The 25,262-nt window shown below is 39.7% G+C and overlaps 2 protein-coding genes across 5 annotated transcripts; one reads left to right on the top strand and one right to left on the bottom strand.

The window, feature by feature from the left end:
- Positions 1-4,166: 4,166 nt before the first annotated feature.
- Positions 4,167-20,518, bottom strand: LOC133869756 (putative F-box/LRR-repeat protein 23). Of its 4 annotated transcripts, XM_062306834.1 has the most exons (5): positions 20,341-20,518; positions 16,677-16,779; positions 6,752-7,037; positions 5,943-6,276; positions 4,167-4,958 (listed from the first exon to the last, which is right to left on the bottom strand). In XM_062306834.1, exons 4-5 carry the CDS (start codon positions 6,263-6,265, stop codon positions 4,427-4,429), a joined length of 855 nt encoding a protein of 284 aa, XP_062162818.1. In that variant the 5' UTR covers positions 6,266-6,276; positions 6,752-7,037; positions 16,677-16,779; positions 20,341-20,518; the 3' UTR covers positions 4,167-4,426. The 4 variants fall into 4 exon arrangements, with proteins under 4 accessions (XP_062162818.1, XP_062162817.1, XP_062162819.1 ...); XM_062306833.1 differs by lacking the exon at positions 6,752-7,037; XM_062306835.1 differs by lacking the exons at positions 6,752-7,037; positions 16,677-16,779.
- On the top strand, positions 8,851-9,570 carry LOC133869126 (uncharacterized). Its single transcript, XM_062306090.1, has 2 exons — positions 8,851-8,940; positions 9,214-9,570. The coding sequence occupies exons 1-2, from the start codon at positions 8,851-8,853 to the stop codon at positions 9,568-9,570; spliced, it is 447 nt and encodes a 148-aa protein (XP_062162074.1).
- Positions 20,519-25,262: the final 4,744 nt, after the last annotated feature.

The raw sequence follows: 25,262 nt of genomic DNA, 5'->3' as shown, positions 1-25,262 counted from the left end.
CGCAATCCGAGGCCTCGTGTGAGTCAAAGATGGGCTGGGAAAGCGGGGGAACGCAGCTATGGCATCCACTAGACTAGAAGTACTGAAGTGCGTCTTTTGGTAAGCTTGTAAATAAAAGTAATTCTGAGTCCTTCTCAACTACAGTAAAATTCCACCACTTCCGATCTCACTCTTCTGCCCCCTAAGTTAAGGGTTGTTAGATGAGCTCAACTGCTCGTGAACTCGACTCGATTCAACTCAGATAAACTCTATTCGGTCTCGGTTTGAATAATAAATGAGCCGTTCATAAACACAATAATCTGTTCAAATATTAAACGAGATATACTCGTATAAACTCAGCTCGTCTCGAATAAAGTTTGTGAGTTCGGCTTGTATAAGTTCATCTCGAATCGTTAACTCGCTCGTGTGTGTGTATATATATATAAGAGGTTACTTTTCTCTTCTATTTTTTTTTTTTTTTAAAAAAAGTATGGGTGTATAAGTAATGGCTAACATTCATGACTCATGAACGCACACGTGGAAAGCCTTATGACACAAGGCTAACACAAGCAACAAACAAATTATAAGAGTGAAGAGTGAAGATGCAACACACAGGTAGGATAGAAAGTAGTAGAGGCTAGAAGCATAACTGTCAATGATGAGTGACTACACTCAATGCCCAAAGTCCTTCACATGTTTCCTTCCTGTTTTTCCTCTGCCCAAGAACTATCTCAGCCTCTCCACTCATTCCAACTATGTTTTTCTATTTGTCAAGATATGGTAACAAATTACTCATTTTCACCATCGATGGCCGCTACTTGTCGTGTGTGGGAGTGCAAGGGACATGGAGCAGTGAGGTGAGTTGCAGATGCGTTGTCATGTGAGAAAAGAAATGGGTGTAAAGGGGAAGCAACCGGTCGCAGTGGGAAGTGGCTATTGCCATTGGACCACCGTCGTGAGAGCAATCGGTGGTGGGGTAGCCACTGTTTATTTTACTATTTTTTTTAGTTAAAATATTATAAAATTTCAATCGAGCTTGAGTTGCTCGGGCTCGATTAGAGGCTCGGCTTGTTAAGTTAGCTGAGTTCGAGTCAAGCTCGAACTTGACTAGGCTTTTAACAAGCCGAATTCGAACATACTTTTAAAATTCGGCTTGAGCTCGAGCTGAGCTCAAGCTCTTAAGTTATGTATCCGAGGCGAGTCCAGTAGCCTCAAGCTCAGCTCGGCTCGAATACAGCCCTACCCCGAGCCATCTCCTTCCCCAGTGGCTGACCCAGCCTCCTAAATATAGTGAGGCCAAATTGAAAGAAAATAAATAAATAAATAAAAATTGAGGGGCCAAAATTAAAAAAAAAAAACAAAAAACAAAAAACAAAAAACAAAAAACAAAAAACAAAATTAGGGGTGAAATTTTATTTTATTTTAGATTTTTTTTTGGGCCCCCCCCCCCCCCCCCCCCCCCCCCCGGGGCCCCATATAGGTCCACCTCAGTCCATACCAAAATGGGGTGGCCGACCACCCTCATTTTGCCCAAAGGGATGGCTCGAGCCACCCCTCCTCTATTTATTTTTTATTTGTTCATTTTTTTATTCATTTCTAATATATATATATATTTTTTTAAGTTTTATTATTATTATTATTTCCATTTTTTCAATGCATAGAACACGTATCAGTTTCTAAGAGGTGTTAACGTAGATCTCCATCGAATTTTGGACGTAAGTACCATTTCCGTCTTTAGCCATAAACGAGGTACCATCTACAATACGAAATGAATCACAGGGAACAAAAAATAAATGCTTTAAACCACAGAGGACAAAAACGTATTTAAACCTAATATTAAAGACATTTTTAAATAAAACCCATTCTCCAAACGTTCTATTCTTAGGAATAATGAAAATAATAATAATAATATTCAATTACTGAGTAGAGATTTTTTGGGCCTATGATTAGCATTGAGAAGCCAAAATTCCAATAAGAATTTAAAGGGACAGTAATAAATTTTGATTTGAACTGCCAATTGGATCTTTTGCAAGAGATATGGATTGCTTTAACATTCAATGCTAATAATATATACTTTATTCCAAACATTAAAAAGATAGAAATTATGCTACACAAGTCTAATGTTTAAAATAAAACGAATAAAAAAAAAATTAAATGCTAAGATGGAAAGTTTTCAAAATATTTTATTCAATTATAGACTTCTCTTTATAAGTTTTGATATATTTTTTTTTTTCTCTACTTTCCTATTCAAGTCTTATTCAAATTTGAATTATTATCTTATTCTAATTTTTTTTTTTTTTTTCAGCAACTCATTACTCAATGGACAATGATCCACTCCATTTCAAATTCATAGCCAGGATTTAAAGTTTATGCATATAGATTAGGTTCCTCTCAAATTTCTTCCAAATTTGGGATTCTCAAAATGTTGAATCTTAGCCATGCTTTACATTTAACAGTTCACAATGTACCAACTGTCACACGAAATAAATGCTAAAGTAATGAAAACTTTCGGTTCTGGTACATTAATTGAGTGAGAATTGGGAATCTGCTTTGATTGCTTAAACCAAATATAAGCAGCAAAGTCAATAGGTCATCATCTATTTATAACCACAAAAGAGTTTAGATTTTGTACAAAAAAATACAAATGATTATGAGATAAACTAGATACACGGAGGACTTTACAAGTAAGAGAACCAAAGCAAAGACATTTGTTTAAACTATCATTTCATTGTCAATGTCAATTTCAAACTACCAATTATATTAATGTGCTCCTCCTAAACTACAAAAAAATTTCAATATTCCCTTTAATGACAAAAATACATTTCTTAAAATTATAAAAACTCTCAAAATTTTATATATATATATATTTCCTTTTTTCTTTATTTTGTTTTATTTTTCGAATTTAAAATGACATTTTTGTCTTATTGAAAACATTTATGCACATTTTCGTCTTTTTGTTGGTCTTGGAGACACCAACATTTTTTTGTACTTTAAGAAAAAAGATTCGGCTTCTATGCGATAGTGCAAAGTAGCACATATATGTTGTTAGTCTAAAACGGCATCGTTTCATACTAACAGGAAAAGGCTAATAAAAGGTAGTCTTATTCATCCATCGAAAAGTTGCTCAAAATCACACTCAATCCAAAACCCAGCAAACACCCCATTGGTTTCTGGATTCAGCTTGCACTACCGCATAAATGCTGTTAGTCTAAAACAACATCATTTTAGACTAACAGCAAAAAGGCAACAAAGGGCAGTCTCACTTTGTGACTTGCTTTCCTTTAGACTCATAGTAAAGGATCTTTCGTATAGACAAAACCACCTACAAGCAGAGAAATTATCAACGAGTAAAAATTTTCCAACACTAGATCTTTGATGGGATGAAATCAGAACCAAAGAACCAAACAAAACATTAGAACCAAAAAAAAAAAAAAAAAAAAAAAAAAAAAAAAAAAAAAAAAAAAACCAAATCAAATATGCACGCGGAGAGAGAGAGAGAGAGAGAGAGAGAGGAAAGCACAGACTCTGGCTCGTGAATAGCCTCATATCGGCCCAATGCTTTCGCCTAGAACGGTTCCAATTGTCAAACAACAAGATTGGGACAAAGGTTCTAAAGCTATGATATAACTCGGTAAAAACTAGAAAATTTCCTCGCCAAGCCTCAAAATATGACAAGGTTGGTTAAGGACTTTACCCAAACTGCGTCAAGTCACAGAGTGAGACTGCCTTTTGTTAACCTTTTGCTGTTAGTTTAAAATTACATCGTTTTAGACTAACAACATGCAGTAGTTTGCACTATCGCATAGAAGTCAAATTCTAAGAGAAATATTGTCATAATTGGTGGGTTGAAGAGCCATTGAGAATAATAATTTGAGAATATGTTTACTTTTCTCAAGAAAAAAATTATGAACTAACAATGACATGTCTATCTAGTAAGATAGTCTTATGATAAATAGTTAGACACTAGCTAGATCAAAGCCAGAACTAGCAGCCCCAACCCCACCATATATAAATTTTCTTGTGGGTCAAATATTTTTTATGGGATAAACCTTCCAAAATTAAATTTTTACTCTGCCTAAAAAAGTCTTTCCAACAAAAAAAAAAAAAAAAATGCTGCTCCTAAAATTCTTGTCCCGCCACTGACAAAGCATATTTGTACAATATATTCCCAGATCAAGATAATTCGCTTAAGGGAGATAAATAAAATATATAGAATATATAACAAAGAAGTTATAAATAAGATACATAATTTGAACATTTTAGGCCTACCATCTCCTCATTTCAAATGAAAAATATATAAAGTATCGTCGAAATTTAAAATTAGTACACCTCGAACACTAAAATTAAACATTTAAAATATTGGGAGACAAGAGTAGGGAGCAAGCCTGCAGCAGAGGAGTCATTTCATTTAAGCTAGTTAAAATGAAAGTCCCCCATCGTAAAAATGTCAATAGGTGGGGTCATCGTAGACATCGAAGTCATCTAAGTCTTCGAAGTATCTTATGTATATGCGTAGATCATACTTGAAGTCGTAGTCATCGGTGGAATCATGTGGACGCCACAAGTCTTTAATCTGTTCAGAACATCCTCTTCCCAAATTCCCCGCCAGAGAGACATTGAAACATTCGCGCAAGTCAAGTGATTCAAGGTGAGGACAACCATCAAGGATGGCCTGCAAGCCGTCGTTAGTCAGCCTATTTCCGAAAAGCTGGAGGTGGCGCAATTCACTCATGTTCTCTGCAATTGCAATTGCAAGTTCCTCCTCATCATACTTAAAATGCCACAGCTCCCGACTATTGAATTTGAGTGATTTCAAATGAGAGCAACAGCGGCCCACAGCTTCCAGAGCTTCTTTTGACAAAAAACAGTACGAAATGACAAGCTCCTCTAGTAATGGAAGTTTTGCAGCCACTTCACTCAATCCCTTATCTGAAATGTGATAGCATCTTACAAGTCGAAGGCATTTGAGTTGACTTGAACTGTTAAAATACCATGAAAGGAAATGACAAAAATGAACCAGCAGTTATCAACAGAGAGGCAAACTCATTATTGGAATAGAGATTGAATCCACAATCCACAACAAAGACTCTGAACTGTATCATAGATCCCATCTAGCCTTTCATTTTTTGGGTAAATAAAGCTATAACAGTACAGAAGTGTATAACAAAATAAAACCCCATTTAAACAATTTTTCATCAACAAATAAGAGTATGCCTCAATATTACTAGAGTGGAGGATTTCCAACATCATGAGCTGCAGTTTTAATCAGAAGAACTTCCAACTCTTTTTCAAAGGTAATTGCCTACCATTCAAGAATTCGGTTTCTGTTGCTTTAGTTAGAATCTTGACTTGAACATGTGATAGGCTTTCAATATTATTTGATGATCATCAAAACTACATCCTCCTCCAATCAAATTCACGTTTTATCTTTGCCTTAAGTATGCTCTAGGCTAGCAGAAAGGCTTACATGTAACACCTTACACTATGAAAGCTAAAGACCTCTATCTAACCAGGTACAACTTGACGATAAAGCACATCAATCCAATGTCTCAACAAACTTGTTTTGATAGTCTTAGTTGGGATAGATAACAAGAAAGATGATACTTCATACGACAAAATTAAAGAATTTGGGTGATGGTAGTAAGAACAGAGGCAACAGCAGCAAAGCAAGCACAAAAAGCACAATTAGACAATGTAAGAAACCCGTGTTGTTGATTTCGGCATGACAAGAGTTGAGTGAAGCCCATGTTGTTGATTGACAAGAGAAATACAAAATGATAAACACAAATATCTCAACTTCACCAACAAATCATAAACCTCTAACTCAATAAACTAGAATTGCAAGAAGTAATTACCAAAATCCAAATAACCACAAGGCTCCCAGTAATCACATTGTACAACAAAAAGGCCCCTCAATATCAAAAATTAAACATACACATATCAATCAAGTAAAAAGAAAGTACCTGTCAGCGATGTGCCTGAGGAGCTCGTCGGTGCCGAAGTTCTCGACGTTGATATGGACCAATTGGCCGCAGCTGCGATCGACGGCGTTGCGGCACATCTTCTCGACGTCGTACGGGAACTCCCAGAGGGGGACGGGCTTGCGCATGTGGACGGCGCGCCACATCGACGGGTCCTTGTAGAGGTTGTGCCACGACGAGCACACCATCTGCGCGCTCGTCAGGATCTCGAATGCCTCCAGTCTCATCAGGATCGACGCCGTCACGTCCCGGGGCAGAGCCAGCCAGTTGCGGAATTCGTCTGCAGGGTCAGGAGAAGGGTCCATCGCGAGATTTTCTGTGTAATGGGTATCAGACATGGGCAACGTTGTCAGGACAATTCGAGAAGTAAGATTTCATAGTGAAAAAATGAAGAGTCAAGCTTGAGTTGAAGACGAAGATGTCAAAGCACACAATCCAAGGCCACGTGTGGTTCAAAGATGGGCTGGGAAAGCTTGTAAAATAAATGTAGAATTATGAGTTTTGAATTTAGCTATCCAAAACAGATTGAGATCCCATCACATTTCATAAAATCTGATCCGTTCATCCCAGGTACAAAACAAAGCCAGCTGTTTGTACTTTTTTCTTAAAAAAAAAAAAAAAACAAAATTCAAAACCAATTCAAAATTCGAAACCATTTCAAAACTCTTCTATTCTACGTAAAACCAAATTTGCCCCCATCTTTAAAGCTCCTCCCTCCCCTCCCCCAAAATCTACCATATCCAGACAAGTCAACGGATCAGCCATCCAACAGATGCTGAGTAACGAACCACCTTACTTTGCCGAGCTTTAGGAAATGCCAAATCGTGGACAAAAAGCACCGTGCAACACTGGGTCACGACAGTAAGCCACGAGCCCATAGCCATTGTACTTTGCTAAAGAACCACAACACGCCAGCTGGGGATGAACCACCACTGTACAGAGGTAATTTTTTTTATTTTTTTTTTCATTTGATTTCCTCTGGTAGTATGACCCCAGATCTGGCTTCTCGTTTGTTGACACAGATTCTGGTAAGTGACGTGTCGATCAGTAATTCGCCGGTGTGCTTCTTCTTCCAACCTGCAAGTAAAAGTTGCGTTAGGGGATGCCAACAATCCCATTCCGATGCTTAAGTAAGTGTACTATTTGAGAGTAAATGCTCAAAGGAATGTTAAAGGGATCATGAGTGTACCTCAACGTCTGAAGAGACTCTGGTATTTATAGAAATTGAGGAGCAGTTAAGATAGTTCCCTGTATATGCGGGAATCGGTAGTTGAAGAAGACATGGGTCCGGGCGCACGGATATTTCGGGTTCCATGACCGCCTATCTCGGGCGCACGATCCTTTATGGGTGACATGTCATTGGTGAAGCTTCGGGCGCATGATCTAGTTTTGTATTGTGTGTCGCATCCCTTAAATCCCGGGTAATCCCGAGATGTACATGGGCATAGGTGTCACTAGGTATGGTGAACCGGTTGGGCCCAAATGATTTTGATGGGCTTGGATAAACTAACATTTTCCCTAACAGTTACCCTCCCAATTCTCTTATGCAAATTTTGTGCGTAAGGGAATTTAGGAATAAACCGGTCCTAATTCGCTTTAGATTCCAAAACCAAGTCGGGTGCATGTTGCCAAGAGCAATCAGCAGGTCTTAATTTTCTGCAAATTCTGAAACTAAGTTGGGTGCATGTTGCCGGGAGCAATCAACAAGTCTTCATTTTTTGCGGAATAAGAAACTGAGTTGAGTGGATCACACCGAGAAGGTTTCGATTTGTATGCCGTCACTTGGCCCTAAGTGTGTCAACCCGAGGGTCTCCAGATGTCACTTTTAAAAGAATCCCGCACTTTTCCAGAAGAATCTTGCACTTTTTCAAATTCAAATTTCAAACTTCACATTCGAAATCTCGGACTTCGGGATTGGTTGATGCAAGCAACAGGCACATTTAATGTGATTCGACGTCGATTCGGCTTTCGAGGCATGCAACGGTTGTCAGGTATGAAATGGTGGCGCTTCAATTGCCGGTTCGGAAGGATCGAAATCGGGCGTGACCTTCCAGTTTCCGGTTATCAGAAACCAGCAAACTCGGGTCACATCCTCTTATAAATACCCCTCCTTCCGCATTTAGGCATTTCTCACTTCGGATTTTCTCGAACTTTCGTACTTCTTTCTCTAGATTTCCTCAACAAATTTTCTACACATCCTTCTTTTGTTTCTTACCAAATGTCTGACGTGGAAGAGTTCCAAGGGGTCGATGATAAGTCTTGAATTATTCGATTCAAGACCTCTTAATTTACATTTGTTAGACCTAGTTTGTGTTGTATATATAACGTTATGTTGTAGTTTTGTGTTATGTCTTATTTTCAGGCCTTAGTTGAAATCTAGTTCAAATCACTTGAATTAGACCTGAAGTCGAGCTTCTCTTTGGTTGCCCGCACTTCGTATTGCCAACAGTGCCGGTTACACAGTAGATTCCAGCAAAACCCTCCCTTTCGGACTCCACCACTTTAGTCGCGTCAATTACTGTGGAGCCCTACCCTAGTTGCAAAGACCGAGGCTCGCTTGGAGTCCAGTGCTGGTTTGGTATCCGGAGACCAACCACCAGCGGAGCCTGAAACATCCCTAGAACCCAGGGATGGCTTGGGGACCGGGGACCGCATGGTGATGGAACCCAAGGATCATCTAGAAACCGGGGTTGTGAATTTGTGGGAACCGGTCGGAGAAGGCTTAGATCCAACTGAGGTGATAGACTCCTCGGGAGCCGAGAGGCTTGAGGAACACCAGCCCGAGACTTAGAACTCCTTACCGAGTCGCGGGGAAGCTAGTACCTCCCGACCGGGAGCATTAATAGGCTCTCTAAGGGAGGGTTTATTGGCCTGTCGCTTGGAGGCTATGATGGATATACTCCCAGAGGAGTCTTTGTCTTTTGCCGGGACTGGGTCCTCGGGAGAACTCGCAAAGGTGATACTTTATGCCCAGCTTCAAGTAAGCTTTATGAGTTGAAAATAACCTCTTATACTCATTATTTTTCTTCTTTCCTTTTTTTTTTTTTTTTTTTTGTAAGACATAATAAGGTCGGTTGCCTTGTGGTGAAGCCACCGGGGAGCTACCGAGAGTCAACCTTCTCTGAAGGCCAAGGTTGTCGAGTTGCAGTTCCGGATTCAGGAGCTGAAATTTGAGGTGTCCCAGACCAAGGATTTGGAGTCTGAGATCTAGGCCTTAAAAAAGGACATTCAGACCCGAGATTGAACCATTAAGGATCGAGACAAAGATCTGGTTTTAGCTCGAAAGCAGGCGGAAGAGGCTCGTGCCCAGGCGCTTGAAAGTGAGAAGATCCTCGATCAGGTGTTGACCAACCTAACTAAGGCTAATGAAGCCAAGGTAGCTCTGACTACTCGGGTAGCCGAGACTCAGTTGGAGAAGGACTCGCTGGCAGCCGACAAGCAAGCACTAACCGAGAAGCAAAAGGAGGCTCATGCCCGGTACAAGAAGCTTCAGAAGAAGAGCCACCATTACAACTCTAAGTCCAAGTGCTTGAAGAAGCAACTTGCTTTGGCCTCTGGCTCTGAGGCTTCAGCTCGGGCCGGGGATCAAACTGAGGATTTGAGAGCTTGAGAACTAGGCTTCTCCACCCGGAAGTTTTTGAGGTCGATCCAGAAACCTTGACTGTTGATCTCATCAGGATGCCGGAGACTGCCACCGATGAGCTTCAGACCTTGGGAGTGGAGTTCTTTCCGGATGTGGAGGACTGGACCGAAGATGCTCCAAATCCCTATCAAGATGACTTGACATCCGGGCCTTCTATCTCGGACTGTACTCCCGAGAATGAAGAAACCAGGGAGGTTGAAGTTGGTGATGAAGGGGACTCGGCAGGGAGCCCAAACTTGTAATATATATATATATATATATATATATATTTTATTTACCCGATTGTATTTTGAACTGAGATTTTAAGTTTTACAACCGAGTTGGCTTGTAACCAGAATTACTATTTTGCAATTAAAATTACTGTTTAATTTGAAAGTGTTGAATTGCTACTTGTGTTGAATTGTGGCGTGCTATCGAGCTACCCTCAAATAACTTAAACAAATTTTAGATTGTCTAGGTTATTTTCTTCCGGGTTCAATATTAAATTCCAGTTGATTTGATTTGATCTGGTTTGATTTGAATCTAGTCAGTCCTCAATGACTTAGACAAATTTTGAGTTTTGTCTGAATCATTAACGAGGAACATGACTGGTGTGTGTTCCGAGTCAGTTGTGTTTCAAACCGAGGGAGACGACACTTTGATTTGAGCTGGTTTGATTTGAACCGAGATACCCCCCAATGACTTAGACAAATTTGAGGATTTGTCCAAGTCATAACCGAGGGACATGATTGGTGCATGTGTTCCGAGTCGGTTGTGTTTCAAACTGAGGGAGATGATACTTTGATTTGATCTGGTTTGATTTGAACTGAGTCATCCCCCCAATGACTCAGACAAATTTGGGAATTTGTCTGAGTCATTACCAAGGAACATGACTGGTGTGTGTTCTGAGTCGGTTGTATTTCAAAATGAGGGAGTCAACACTTTGATTTGATCTGGTTTGATTTGAACCAAGTCACCCCTTAATGACTTAGACAAATTTCAAATTTGTCTGAGTCATTACCAAGGAAGATGACTGGTGTGTGTTCCGAGTCGGTTGTGTTTCAAACGGAGGGAGATAACACTTTGACTTGATCTGGTTTGATTTGAACCGAGTCACCCCCCAATGACTTAGACAAATTTGAGAATTTGTCTGAGTCATTGCTGAGGAACATGACTGGTGTGTGTTCCAAGTCGGTTGTGTTTCAAATCGAGGGAGACAACACTTTGATTTGGTATGGTTTGATTTGAACTGAGAGAATATTCCGGATAATACTTGCTCTGTACAAATTCCGATTCAATTGAATTTACTGAAAGCATTATCGGTTACATGTGATTCACATAAAGTACTTCTTTAGATGCTCGGCATTCCATGCTCTCGGTAGTTCCCTGCCGGTTGTATCGATCAGATGATATACCCCTTTCTCCTGACATCGTATTACTTTTGTAGGGGCCTTCCCATTGAGCTCCAAGTTTTCCTTCAGTTGGATCTTTAGTAATTGGGCTTTCTTTCCTCAAGACCCAATCTCCAAGTTGGAACTTCCGTGGGTTCACTGTCTTATTGAAGTAACGGGCGGCTCGGTCTTGGTATACTGCCCATGCGACCTATGCATCATCTCTTCTTTCTTGTAACAAGTCCAGATTGAGCTTTATTCATTCGTCATTGAGTCCCGAATTGTAATGTGAAATCCGGAAGCTTAGTGATCCGACTTCTGCCAGGATGACCGTCTCAGTTCCGTATGTTAAAGAGAATGGAGTAGCACCAGTGGGAGTGCGTGTTGTGGTACAATAGGCCCATAGTTCCTCGGGGACATACTCGGCCCAAACTCCCTTCTTCCTACCGAGCTTCTGCTTTAGTGTTTTGAGAAGTGTTTTGTTTGTGGCCTCCACTTGCCTATTTCCCGGTGGGTGAATCGGAGTGGAATAATAATTTCGAATCTTAGGTTTGGCACACCATTTACGAAACGATCAGCAATCAAATTGCTTTTTGTTGTTCGTAACAAAGGTATGTGGGATGCCGAATCGACATATGACCGAGCTCCAAAGGAATTTTGTTACGTTGTCGGTGGTGATGGTAGCGAATGCCTCGGCCTCAGCCCACTTGGTGAAATAGTCTACTACAACAAGAAGGAATTTCCGCCTTCCTTTTTCCGGTGGCATGGGTCCGACGATGTCAACCCCCCATTTTGCGAATGGCCAGGGCAAGGTGATCAGACTAAGTTTCTCAGGGGGGTTCTTTATCACTCGGGTAAATCTTTGACACTTATAGCATTGTTTGACCAGCCTGACCGAGTCTTTGTTCATTGTTGGCTAATAATAGCCGACTATCATTGCTTTATGCGCTAGCATCCGAGAGCCCGAATGGTTCCCACAGACCCCTTCATGTATTTCCTTGAGTACATATTCTGCCTTGGAGTTTGTGAGACACTTAAGTGGCTTGGTATATCCTCTTCGGTAAAGTACCCCCACAATGAGCACGTACCGGGCTAAGTGCTTTTTTACCTTACGAGACAGCAACTTCTCCTCAGGTAAGGATCTGTTTCAGAGGTACTGAACAACATCAGTGGCCCACTTGGGATCGGTTGATCTTTCTTCAATTTCCATCATATCTAACTTCGGGATGATCAAAGCTTCGGTTTGCACCACCACTTCATAGGCAGATGTTTTGATGACGGGCCTGGTTCCAGAGCCCATTTTGGAGAGGGCGTTAGCCTGGACATTATCCTCCCGAGGAATTTTTGTCAAAGTGGTCCTGTCAAAGTTAGACTGATATTCACGTACCTTTTTGAGATACTGAATCATTTTTTCACCTTGAACCTCGGACAATCCCTGAATATGGCTTACTACCACCTGAGAATCACTTCTGATTTCTACGTTTTTCGCTCCCATCTCCCGAGCTATAGAGAGCCCAGCCAACATGGCCTCATATTCCGCCTCATTGTTGGTGGTAACAAAGTCCAACTTGATTGCATATTAGAATTTCTCTCCATCTGGGCTTGCAAGAGCGACACCAACTCCGCTTTTCCAGTTAGTTGAGGAACTGTCTACATAAGCTATCCAAGTCTCATTCTTGTGCAATTCTTCACTCTCGGGTGTATTATTGAATTCCAAAAGGAAGTCAGCAAGGACTTGACCCTTGATGGAAGTTCGTGGATGGAATTCTATATCAAATTGCCCCAGCTCCACCGACCAGTTCACCAACCTGCCAGAGAGGTTTGGTTTTTGCAATATTTTCTTCATCGGATACTCGATCAATACCCATATGACATGTGCTTGGAAATATGGTCCTAGTCTCTGTGCGGAGACAATTAGGGCAAAGGCTAATTTCTCGATCTGGGGGTATCTCTCCTCGGCTCCATGGAGTGCTTTGCTGGTAAAATACACTGGTTTTTGGATTCCTAAGTCCTCGCGGACCACAGCCGAGCTGACAGACGAGTGAGATACTACTAGGTACAGATAGAGTATTTCCCCTTCATCCGGGCGACTCAAGAGTGGCGGATTGGTGAGATACTCTTTCAGCTTTCCGAAGGCCTCCTTGCATTCGTTGTTCGATTCGAATGCTTTCTTTAAAATTTTGAAAAACGGGAGACATTTATTTGTGGACCGGGAGATGAACCGATTTAAGGCCGCTATTCTCCCGGTCAACTGCTGTAGCTGTTTGGTGGTTTGAGGCGATTGCATTTGCAGGACAGTACTCACCTTCTTGGGATTTGCCTTGATTCCTTTTTGCTAGACCATGAACCCCAAAAATTTCCCGGATGAGACACCGAAAGCGCACTTGGTCGAATTGAGCTTCATCTTGTGATTCCTCAGTGTCTCGAAAGTCTCCCTCAGGTTTGCTATATGGCCGGTGGCTCAGATGCTCTTGACGAGCATGTTGTCAACATAAACTTCTACGTTTCGTCCGATCTGATCTCGGAACATTTTGTTAACCAACCTCTGGTACGTAGCCCCAGCATTTTTTTAGATCAAATGACATCATCTTGTAGAAATATAGGCCTTAGTCGGTGATGAAGGATGTTTTTTCTTGGTTGATTTCATCCATGTGCATCTGGTTGTACCTCGAGAAGGCGTCCATGAACATGAAGAGTTCATGCCCGGATGTAGAGTCTACCAAGAGATCGATCCGAGGCAAAGGGAAGCTATCATTGGGACATGCTCTGTTGAGGTCGGTGAAATCGACGCACATTCTCCACTTCCTGGTGGTTTTTTTTTTTTTTTTTATTATTATTATTTTTAACTAAAACCACGTTGGCCAGCCACTTGGGGTAATCTACTTCTTTGATAAACCTAGCCTGTAGGAGCTTATGCACCTCCTCGGCTACGGCTTGATTCCGTTTCAGAGCAAAACTTCGTCTTCGCTGTTTGACCGATCGATGGCTCGAGTCGACCATTAACTTGTGGACTATTACAAAAGAAAGTATTCCCGACATATCATCGTGGCTCCATGCAAAAACGTCTTCATTTTGTCTCAGGAATGCTACCAACGATTTTTTTTTTTTTTTTTTTTTTTTATTTCAGTGGAAAGTTGCGAGCCTACCCGGATCTTTTTCTTTGGGTCACCGAGTTCTAAATCTTCCAATTCTTTGATCGACTCCCCCAACTGTGACTGCTATTTTCCGTCGTTCTTGGTCTTTTCTCCGAGACTCATAGCTTTAGGGAGCTTTTTCAAGCTTGTGTTGTAGCATTCTCGGGCCATCCGTTGATCCCCCTTTTCAACGCCGACCTCTTCCTCGGTGGGGAATCTCATGCTCAGGTGGGGGGTTGAGGTTATAGCTTTAAGATCATTGAGAGCTGTTCTCCCCGAGGATGGCATTGTAAGCTGAAGGTCGATCTATTATTAGGAACTGGACCATTACAGTTCTCTGCCTCGGGTATGCTCCTACCATGACTGGGAGCTCGATGGACCCAAGCGGGAGCACTTGTTCTCTTATGAATCCCACAAGTGAATGCCTAGCCAGGATCACTTTACTTTGATCAATCTTCATGAGCTCGAAGGCTGACCTATAAAGGATGTCAGCCAAGCTTCCAGTGTCTATCAAGATGCGGTGTATCTTGTGGTTGTGGGAGTGATTCCCCTGCATAAACATCGTCGGAGAACCCGATCACCTGGGCCTCGCGCTTCCATGACTTTGGAGGTTTCTGCACTAAGTACACCTCGAAGTCCTTCATTTGTCTTGCATAAGCCTTCCAAGTCGAGCTGGACTCTCCTTTTTCTCCGAAACCACCGAAAATTGTGTGTATCTCCGATAGGTTTTTCTGTGGTGCTGGTCGGGCTCGGTTCCTGCTTCTTTCTTGCGCATCCCGAGGATTAAGCCTGCGCTCCTGTTCCCTGGCCCTTTCCCGATCTCTTCCTCGGTTATTCCAAGGATTGTTTTAATTCTGGTGGACCCGATTGTGATCTTCCTGAGGGTGGTTGCCGTGCTTTGGGTTCGGTAGAATCCTCTGATTTGCAAGAAATCAGACAAGCTTCCCATTTTCTATGAAGCGTTCTATTAGGATTCTTAAGGAAATGCAAGCTTCGGTGTGGTGCCCGGTGGTATCGTGGAAAGCACAATACTAGTCTGCAAATTGTGCATTTGGGTTCACAAGTACTGGCCTAGGCTTTCGGTACATTGGGTCTCGCTTTATCTCCAGGAGAACATCCATGATGGGAGCGTTGAGGGGAGTCCAGTTGTGACCTCTGAGTGACTCCCGGTTTCTCTATGGTCTGGGCTCCTCTCCTTCCGGAACACGCCTACGTTCTTCTTTCTGAGGATCCTTTTTCTTCTTTTGACGTTCGGAAGTGGATGGGTGAGTCTGCTCGGATCCCAATAGGGCTCGGAACATTTCCTCCTGGTTGATTTACTTCTCGGCTTTATTCATAAAGCCATCTAGATTCTGTTAAGGCTTTCGGGCTATATCAGCCATGAGAGCCCCATCCTTTCGGATTCCCTGGAAGAGGGCTCCGTATATGAAGTCGTCGGTCGCTATCTCAGCTTCGAGCCGTGCCCGATTGAATCTCATGAAGAAGTCTCTGAGAGACTCCTCAGGTCCTTGGTGCAATGACATCAAGGATCCGTATGGCTTCCTCCTGACTCTTCTTGCCATGAACTGTGTCAGGAACATCCTTCCGAGCTCATCGAAGTTACTAATGGAACTTGGCGGAAGCTTCCTAAATCAATCGCGAGCATTGCCCGAAAGGGTAAGAGGGAAGGCTCGGCAGGCTACCATCTAGGGTGTTCGGTGGAGGTCCATGTGGGCACAAAAATTATCCAAGTGCTCCACGGGATCTTTAAGGCATGTGTAGAACGAAATCTCCTGGAGTTTGAACTTCTTGGGAAGACGAGTGTTGGCCACATTCTCAGTGAAGTGGGAGGTAGTCTTCTGTAAGAGGTTTTCGACTATGGAAGCTGAGCCACCCTCATGGCCGGTTTGGGGGTGGCATGGCCCCTTGAGCCACCCCCAAAGAGAAATGGGGGTGTCCAAAACCATCCCCAAGAGCCTTGTAGCCACCCCCATTTGGTATGAGGGTGGCCGAAACACCTCCATGGGCCAATGGGGTGGCTCCTCCTTTTGTTTTTTTTTTTTTTTTCAATTTTTTAAAGCTTTTAATTTTTTATAATTTTATAATTTTTTAAGTTTTTAAATGATTTTTTAATGCATATGACACGTGTCAATACCTTAAAGTAGACACGTACATGGACTACCGTTAGTTTTTGGACAGATGTACCATCTCCGTCTTTAGCCATAACTCATGTACCATCTATGATGCGAATTGAAGCATAGGGGGCAAAAAAGAAAATAGTCAAACCACAGGGGGCAATACCCAATTTAACCCTAAATTAAAAGCGGTTTCAAACATAATGTGAGTCTATAACATGAAATAAACTAGGACATATGAATTATGTATATAGCATTAAATTATATTATTAATTACGATTATGTATGAATTTAGCCCACGCATCAATCTCCTATATAGAGGTTTTAGGCTTAGGAGTTTGATTTTTATTATGATTACCTTAGTCATAGCTATCATAAGTTCAATATCTTATGCAAAATATTAAAAAATCTACTTAGAATAGAAGAATTAAAAGAATAGCTTCCAAAAATCTTACTTGAATGCTTTTAAGTGCAGACTTCTTAAGATTTATAAGTCGCTTCTGGAATTTCAGTTCTTCCTTTAAAGATAATCCCCAATCCGCTTCAACCAAATTGTTGCTAAAATGGAGAAAGCACAGGAAGAAAACTATTAAGTCCACCCTTGCCGCCATGGTCGATAAATAGGTTTGCCACATATGAGTTTGCATGTTTAAAGCGCATAGACACAAATATATATATATATCCTAAAAAACACACACACACACACAAACACAAACACACGTATATAGGAAATGACATTACATGGCAAGTAGGTAAACCATATATATTGTACAGCCTTAATATGCAAAACTGTATTAATTGCAATATTTATTGGATTACCAAATAATAATGAAATTAATGAAGAAAGATAAAACATATAAATTGTCCAGCTTAACATACCAATTGCATTGATTATAGAGGTTATAAGATTATCAAATAATAATGACAATAGATAAATGATTCTCCTACATCTTTCATACACTTTTACAACACTTTATCCTACGTTGCATCATTTTTTTCATTTTGTGGAAGATAGAATGAACGAAAAATAAAAAAGACAGACTCCACGCAGGGTCGGCTCAATAAATTTTGATGCTTAAAACGACAAGTTTAAGTGATGCCATTTTCTTATACTTAAATATTAATTAAATTAAATTTATTTTAATATTTATATTATATATTTTTTATTATATATAGAATGACTTATCGCTCGATTTAAAGACATGCAGTAATAAGATTTAAATAAAAATAAAGAGAAAAGTGGAAATAAGTTATATAAAAATTGATTTGTAATAGAACATAATGCGGAAAAAATTGTTGGACATTGAAGACTCACCAATGATGTAATTCTATCTATTATGCACAACGCAAACAATGAGAATTTATGCACTTTGAAGACTTTTCATATTTTCTAAACATTCAATTCAAATAAAGCTTAGAAAAAAAAAATTATGCACGTTGGACTAATTTCATGAATATAAAAATAGGGTTTTTAAAAAGAGTAAATAAGTTAAACTTTTCAAGAATTTATGGATTTTTTTTCTTCCTGAATGTGAATAATGAGATTTTCAATTTGTAATTACTTTTACCACAATTGATGACCATAATTAGAAACTATTTATTAGATTTTTACCATATTAATTGGGGGCCTTAGTTAAAAAGTATTTTATTAACTTTTTATGCATTAGTATGATGTACATGCCTAATTGATGTACATGCCTTAAATTTGTTTTTTTTAGCCTTAATTGTTTTTTTTTTTAAAAATAAAAAATTATATATATATATATATATATATATATATATAATTATAATTAATTGGAGGCTGCCGTGACTCCACAGTCTCCACGTATGATAAAGTGTGAAAAAGGTGTATGAAAGATGTAAAAAAATCATTTCTCATGACAATAATGAAAAAGATGATTATAATTTCTTGGGGTAATTATATTTTTCCGCATGAACTACTAGCCTCGGTCAATATATCCCCATGAACTGACACTCTCACCACCTGACCACATCAAAATACCATTTACTTATCAAAACCCTTCTTCCGTCAATCAACCCAGTTAAATCAAATGGTCCAAGCATCACATGTGGATCACATGCATTTTTATTAGTTTTCTCCGTACTTTGCCCTTGCAGTCAAGGGTTGAGAAAGAAATAGTTGGTAAGAAATATAGTGTAGTTGAACAATAGAGAAGGATGTCCTCAGAAATATGCAAAGATAAAATTCCATCTTATGCTGTCTTCCTTTTTATCTCTATCTTCAGTGCTTGTGTTGATAAGTCATGAGGAGATAACTCTTGAAGAGTTTGAATTAATGCGATGACGTACACAAGCCAAATGTGTAGTTGTTATGGAAAATTCTTCTGCATAATATTATGAAATTGGCGCCTCTGCTACAATATTATGAAATTGGCGCCTCTGCTACAATATTTGAACCAAGTTGATGTGGTACAAATGTTGCTGATGACGATATCTCAGATGGATTTGCAGAAGTGGCTGCTGACTATGCTTCCTCCTTAACATATGTCATAGACAGTCATTCCACCCATCAACTAAAACCTTTCTCTAACTAAAACCTTGCTGATAAGGACATTTGTTGCTATCAGCTAACTAAGTTAAAGGTCTCTCCTCCAGCTGCAGAAGGCCTGGTTTTAGCCATCTTGTGCCAGAGGTAGTGCATGCCTGCAAGTAATACCATCCTTAACTGGGGGCAAGAATAGACGGGCTAGAAAGATGAGTTTGTCCAACACATTGTTTTACTACCTATCATCATTCTCGCCAACATTGTATGCTAAAAATAAATAATGTACATTGAATCCATGTATAGAAACAGTACACACTAAACTGCCTACTCCTCAAGTGTCACAGCACAATCAACTACAACTTAAAACAACCAAATAAATAGCCCATCAATTAACATACAAGACAATATATTGTTTTAACTAGTCTAAACTACTTCATAAGAACATTAAAGATAATAGAAATAATAATAGTAATGACAATAACCACGATCCTAAAAAAAAATGTAATAGTTATAGTATCAGGCTAATCCAACTCTAATCCCTTTGAACAAGAAAAACAACTGTGTATGTCACATTATTTACGCATTCATGACCACATAGGTTCCATCAACACTCCTATATTTGTGGTCGTTGAATTCCTTCTAGGAGCAATCCCTTGGGCCAAAGACATCTTCATCACTAAAATTTCGTTGGACAATTTTTACCCAAATAAAAACAAGCAAAAGCAAATTGCTAAGGAAACAAAGAAATCTATAGCAAACATGACCATTATTGTTCACTGTCAGGATATGAGGCTAGTTACATTCTCATTGCCGTTCAAAATGTCTATTTGTTCAACTTATAAAAATAAAAAATAAAAAAGAATATCTACATCTTCACATGATTTACATGGGAAAACAACTGGATTTGGCAAAGAAGACTCTTGTAACACAGTAAATAGACAAGATAAACATTATCATCTATATATTAAAGAAGGTTAAATTCATAACACCATAATCTCGTAAATCTAAACCAAAACAAGATCAGTAATCGAACAAAACCTTCCCCCCGCTCAACCGGTCAACCCAACCAAATTCTAACAAAGTTTCCTTTATTCCGATCCTTAGCCTCATTCAGCCACAACACAATCAAGCTACCATAATATACAACACCCAACAACTACGCACACCCATTCGGCCATCCAGAAAATCTCAACAGGAAGCTCATCAATCCTCACTACTTCTGCTACATAACCAACCAAGAAACCCAAAATCTCAAACAACAAAACAACAATCGATCAAGCCATAACCGGCCCTTACCATCGAAAATCAACACCCAAAAATCCCCAAATCAAACCCTTAATTCAATTAGGTCCTCTCCAACTGAAGCAGGGGACAAATCAAAATCATAGGCAAACCAAAAAATTTTCCTTTAAACACCCATTCGGTTAGAGCTTCTTCAACCAACCAATCAAACCTAAATCTCACAAGGAAACCAACACCCATACGTTGAGTAGGAACCGAAATCCACCTCAACCCAATCGGCCAAATCACAATAAATCCCCAAAACAACTTTACTAACTATAAATCAATTGGGTATGCCAAAATCATAGAGAAGAAGGAAAACAGAATCTCACCTAGCTTTGGTCTCTCCCAGCCGTGAGCCCACCGTAGAGCCTTCTAGTTGAAATGCACCACCTCTTCTCCACCGTGCGTCATCCACTCTTTTTTGTCTGGTTCTGTCTCTCTCTAGGCCTGACTGTGCGACGAAGATGAAGAATACGGAGGTGGGTTTTTTTGACTTCTGTCAAACAAAAGAGAAGGTGTGTTCTGTGACTTCGATAAAATAAAAGAAAAGGAAAGCGGAGCTGAGAAGAGTCGAACGCCCGACCTGATCACCATGGGATTACTGTACACTTAAAAGTAAACGGTATCTCCCTTTGTATCCGCGTGTTTTTATCTGTTAAGATAAAAATAAATAAATAAGTACACCACTTATTTTTATAATTGGATCCAGCTTCAATGCGGTACTAAAAAGTACCGCATATCTGCTGTGAAAAACTCAACGACTAGGATGCAAACATATAAATTTAAAGCAAACTCCGTGACTTCTCCGTTACAGCCAATTCACTACTCACTCACCATGGACATGGTTTTCTCTCCCAAACTCTTCTTCCTCTTCCTCCTTTTCTTCTTCCTCACAGCTTCTCTCAAACCGGAAACAGAACTCCATCAATCCCCTGCACCGAAATCCTCCCGTCCGTGTAAATATCAGAATCGAGCAAGTACGCCGACCCCTCGCCGGCTAGCCCTGCCCAAACTTCACAGACCCATCGGCCGAAATTTCCGGGGCTCCCTCTGGTTTGTTGGCCGAGATTTCCCAGAGGCTCCGGCGATTGTTGAAGTCTTGCTGTACGGACTCGGGAATTATGAACCGTTCAATCCCGTGGATCACCCCATCCGGACGGTTGACGGCGTGCGGGTGAGTCACCCTTGTCGAACTGACAAACTTTTCATCGGAAGCCTGGCTTATTGTCGGCTCGAGTCGGCCACCCGTCGAGGGAAATGCGTTTGGGGACAATGTGGGAGAGCAGGAGGGTCTGTAATGACTGAAGGTTTCTGGGCTCGAGGAGGAAGAGCTTGAACTCGCGGTCCAGAGCGTGGTTGACGGGGGCGAAGACGGTGACGTTGCGGCGGCTGACCACGTCCTCCAGGGTTTGCAACAAGGCGGCCTTCTCGATGAGCTTGGTCTAGTGGGACTCGAGGAGGACGACGAGGACGGAGTTGGAGTTGATTTGGGTGGAGTGGGTTGGGCTTTGATCATCGGGAAATGCATGAACAATATTGCTGGGTTTGAGATTGAGAGAAACTGTGAGGAAGAAGAAGAGGAAGAGAGAAGAGTTTGCTTTAAAGGAGAAGTCACGGAGTTTGCTTTAAATTCATATGTTTGCATCCCAGCCGTTGAGTTTTTCACAGCAGATATCCAGTACTTTTTAGTACCGCATAGAAGCCGAATCCTTTATAATTAGCTTAAATTACGAATCATTCATTATGGTACTATAATTACAAATCGCTCTAAAACCCGTTTTTTGTCTATCAAAATAAACAAATTCCAGTAGTAAATTACAATACAAATGATATTTAGAAGTTGTCTTACTATTTATATGACGTGACAAACTAACGGATTCTGTTAATTTGGTAGACGAAAAATGAGTTTAGAGAGTAATTCATAATTATAGTTTACCACAAAAACTCTTCATGAACTTTTTGTACTACATGAACTAATTCGTATTTTAGGCCAACTCCAAAAATTAGTAGTGCAATTATCCCTAAAAAAAAAATATCGAACCTGTTCCGAAAATAGGTTGAAGTTTTTTTTTTTTTTTTTTAAGGGAAGATGTAAACATTTCATTAATTCACCTAAAGGGTAACAGAGTTACAATCATAAACTCAGACCAATAAGAGACACATCAAACGTCCCATTACAGTTATCCCAAATTTCAAATTATACTGATAGTTACTACAAATAAACCTAATCAACAGGAATGTGCCTCTGCGTTGACATATGAACATTTACTTGCACTATGGAGTCGGTCACAAACCATCAAAGACCAGGCTAAATCTAACACAGAGCAAAACTATTGCTTCCAGTTTTCTTGTTTCTCCTATTTTTGTTTTCCTTGATTTTGTTTTCATAACAACTAGCCAAACGCCTCATCATGGTTGTAAAATTGTTTTGCCTGTTTTCAAAACAGAAACCAAACAGGCTTTGAGAAAACCTGTTTTCTTCTATTTTACCTCATATCTTTGATAATTCAATTTTATGAAAATTATTCAATTTGAGTTTATTTAAGTTGAAAAAAAGAAGAAGGAAAATTGGAGAAAGAAGAAGAGAAAATATGTTTTTTAAAAAAATGATCTCATGTTCCTTGATAATTCACTGATGCAGTTACATGCATTTATGCAAAAGAGCAACACATTCTAGTATGAAAATACAATTAATGAGAATTATATGGAAATAAAATTTGGGGATAAAATCAGTTCAGAAGCATATCTTCAACACTCTCCCTCATTCATTATAATTTAATTTAAAAAAAAAAAAAAATTCAAAGAAACAGCTTGGCATTAATAATAAATTGTGCTTATAGAACTATAAAATATCAAGTAAGGGTTGCTTATAAATAGCTATAGTCCAGCCATCAATCGTCTTATATATAGATGAATTACTTCGATTAAATTAGAGGTGTACAGGTGGATGCGGTTATTTGTAATATCTGTAATTGCATCCACAAAATACAAATATCACTTTTAGATGTTTAATTTTAATAACTACTTCCGCGCGACTATTGCGGTTATTACTAACTACACCCTCACTCGGCTTTATTAGTATGACTAGTTTGGATTGACTGTATTGGATGATCGAATAATGATATAAATTGTTATGAAATATTTAATTCGAAAAGTCTCAATAATTAAATACAAAAACTATTTATAATACAAAAACATATTTAAATCTTTAAGTTTAATTTGTTAATAATATTATAGTAAAATTGATATTTGATACACAATACATTCATAATGCAATTGATGGGCCCTTCTTATTTTTATTTTTATTTTTCCCCCATAATAAAGTTTCAAACGAAAAAAAAGAAAAAAAACCCAACACTTTCCAATCTACTCATCTTCAACATATATATATATATATATATATATATAACCCCTATTTTAACTCTCTCTTCGTCTTCCTGTGAGAGAAAAAAGAGAGAGAGTCTTGTAGTGTGAACTGTTTTGCCGGAGGAGGAGGCTCCTCTTCCTCGAGCCTCCTCCTCCCAGCAGTGTTTTTTGTTTTCCTCTCAGCCTTTGAGCTGTAGAGTTCTTTGGTTTCCTTTCGGTAAAACCGGTGGAGGCTGGTCTTCCCCTAGCTCTTTTGAGCTATGGTCGTTTTGTTGTTGTTTTTCTTGTTTTTTTTCTTCTGGTTTCTGGCAGGGAGATCCAACTCAAGAAGTCCAGTGGAGGAGTGGCCGGCTTCCTGTGTCGTCGACGGTGTGTTTTTAGCCAGATTTTAAATGTTTTTTTTTCAGCGGATTTGAAGCCAGATCTATGCACATCCGTCGATTTCTGCTTGACACGTGCCACTTAGCCACATTCCCCGTCGCTTTCCGCCCCTACCGCATGAAGTATTGGTTGCGTGCTTCACTGGAGCTCGGCGCGTGGTCCTCACGTGCCAGGGAGTCTTTGCTCTCTGATTGTGCGTGAAGGCCACGCTCCACCATTTCAGGCCGTGCTTGGCGGCGCCTGGGGTCTTCGGCGTTGGAGCTGCTGCTTGGTGCTCTTGGTGTCAGCTCGTGTTCTATACGCGCCGCCACTCCGGCGAAGTCTGCCTTTTCTCCACTGTTTGGCACCTTGTTTTTGGGTTTTTTTTGCCTTTGTGTTGTGCATTCCCTTTGTTTCCCCGGTACAGACTGTCTTTGTATTGCATAAATTTTACTGGAATTTGTGTTGGCTAATTGCTAGATTGGTCCTCTTTTATTTTGAGAGTGTGCGTTAATGTAAAGAGAGTCTCAAATGTAATTCTTGTAATGTTTATATTTCTGCTTTGACAGCTATTTTTAAGTCAGATTATTCTGACTTAGAGTTGTAGGGGTCTTGGACCTCCTTCTCATGTAAGCCTTCGGGCCTCTTCAGTTAATATACTGGATAGCATATGCTATCATGTTCGAAAAAAATCTTCAACATATATATTGAGCGTGAAGGGCATGAAAAGATGAAAAAACTAACCACAAATTTTTTTTATTCCTGGCCAGACCAACTGGGTCAATAAATAAGTAAAGGACAAAATGGTCATTTTCAATCAAACAAAAAATACTATATTCGGGGAGAGAGAGAGAGGGAGAGAGAGATGTTTTATATAGCTTTAAGAAATATCATGAATTGCAAAATTTCTGCGTAACCCGCATTAGAGAAATGATCCATACATTCTTTTCTCACAACAGCCCCACAACAAGCTGATGTGGTTGGTAATATTTTATTACTTTTTTTGTTTTATTTTGTTTTCTTTTTGTAAAAAAATAATAAAATACTACCAGCCACGTCAGCTTGTTGTGGAGCTGTTGTGAGAAATGAGTGTAGGGATCATTTCTCCCCACATTATATATATATTATTAAAATCGACACGTGTCTCTATTTTATTGGCGTTGACGTGGCTACTGGCTCTTAACGGAATCTGTCAAAAAATTTAACAAAATTTGATTCCAGGAAGCAATTTGTAAATAGGCCAACCACATGAATTTTTGAATTAATTTTGATATCACAGGGAACGATTTGTAATTAAAGTTAACTACAAAGACTAATGGTACAATTTTTTCATATATATATATATATAAAAGTAACATATGTCATCAGTTTATTGGTTACACTAACAAAATCTGTTAAATATTTTGAAGCAAGGCTGATTTTAGGTTTTTCCCTTTAATAAATGATTGAGTAATCTCCAATCCCTTAAAAAATGGAGGAGGAGGAGTAGAATTTAAACCCTGGATGCCTTGGTTGGTTGCGAAGT

This window comes from Alnus glutinosa, chromosome 5 (assembly GCF_958979055.1).
Source record: "Alnus glutinosa chromosome 5, dhAlnGlut1.1, whole genome shotgun sequence".
Lineage (NCBI taxonomy): Eukaryota > Viridiplantae > Streptophyta > Magnoliopsida > Fagales > Betulaceae > Alnus > Alnus glutinosa.
The sequence above is the reverse complement of the archived record's forward strand: the minus strand, read 5'-3'. Positions and strand labels throughout refer to the sequence as shown.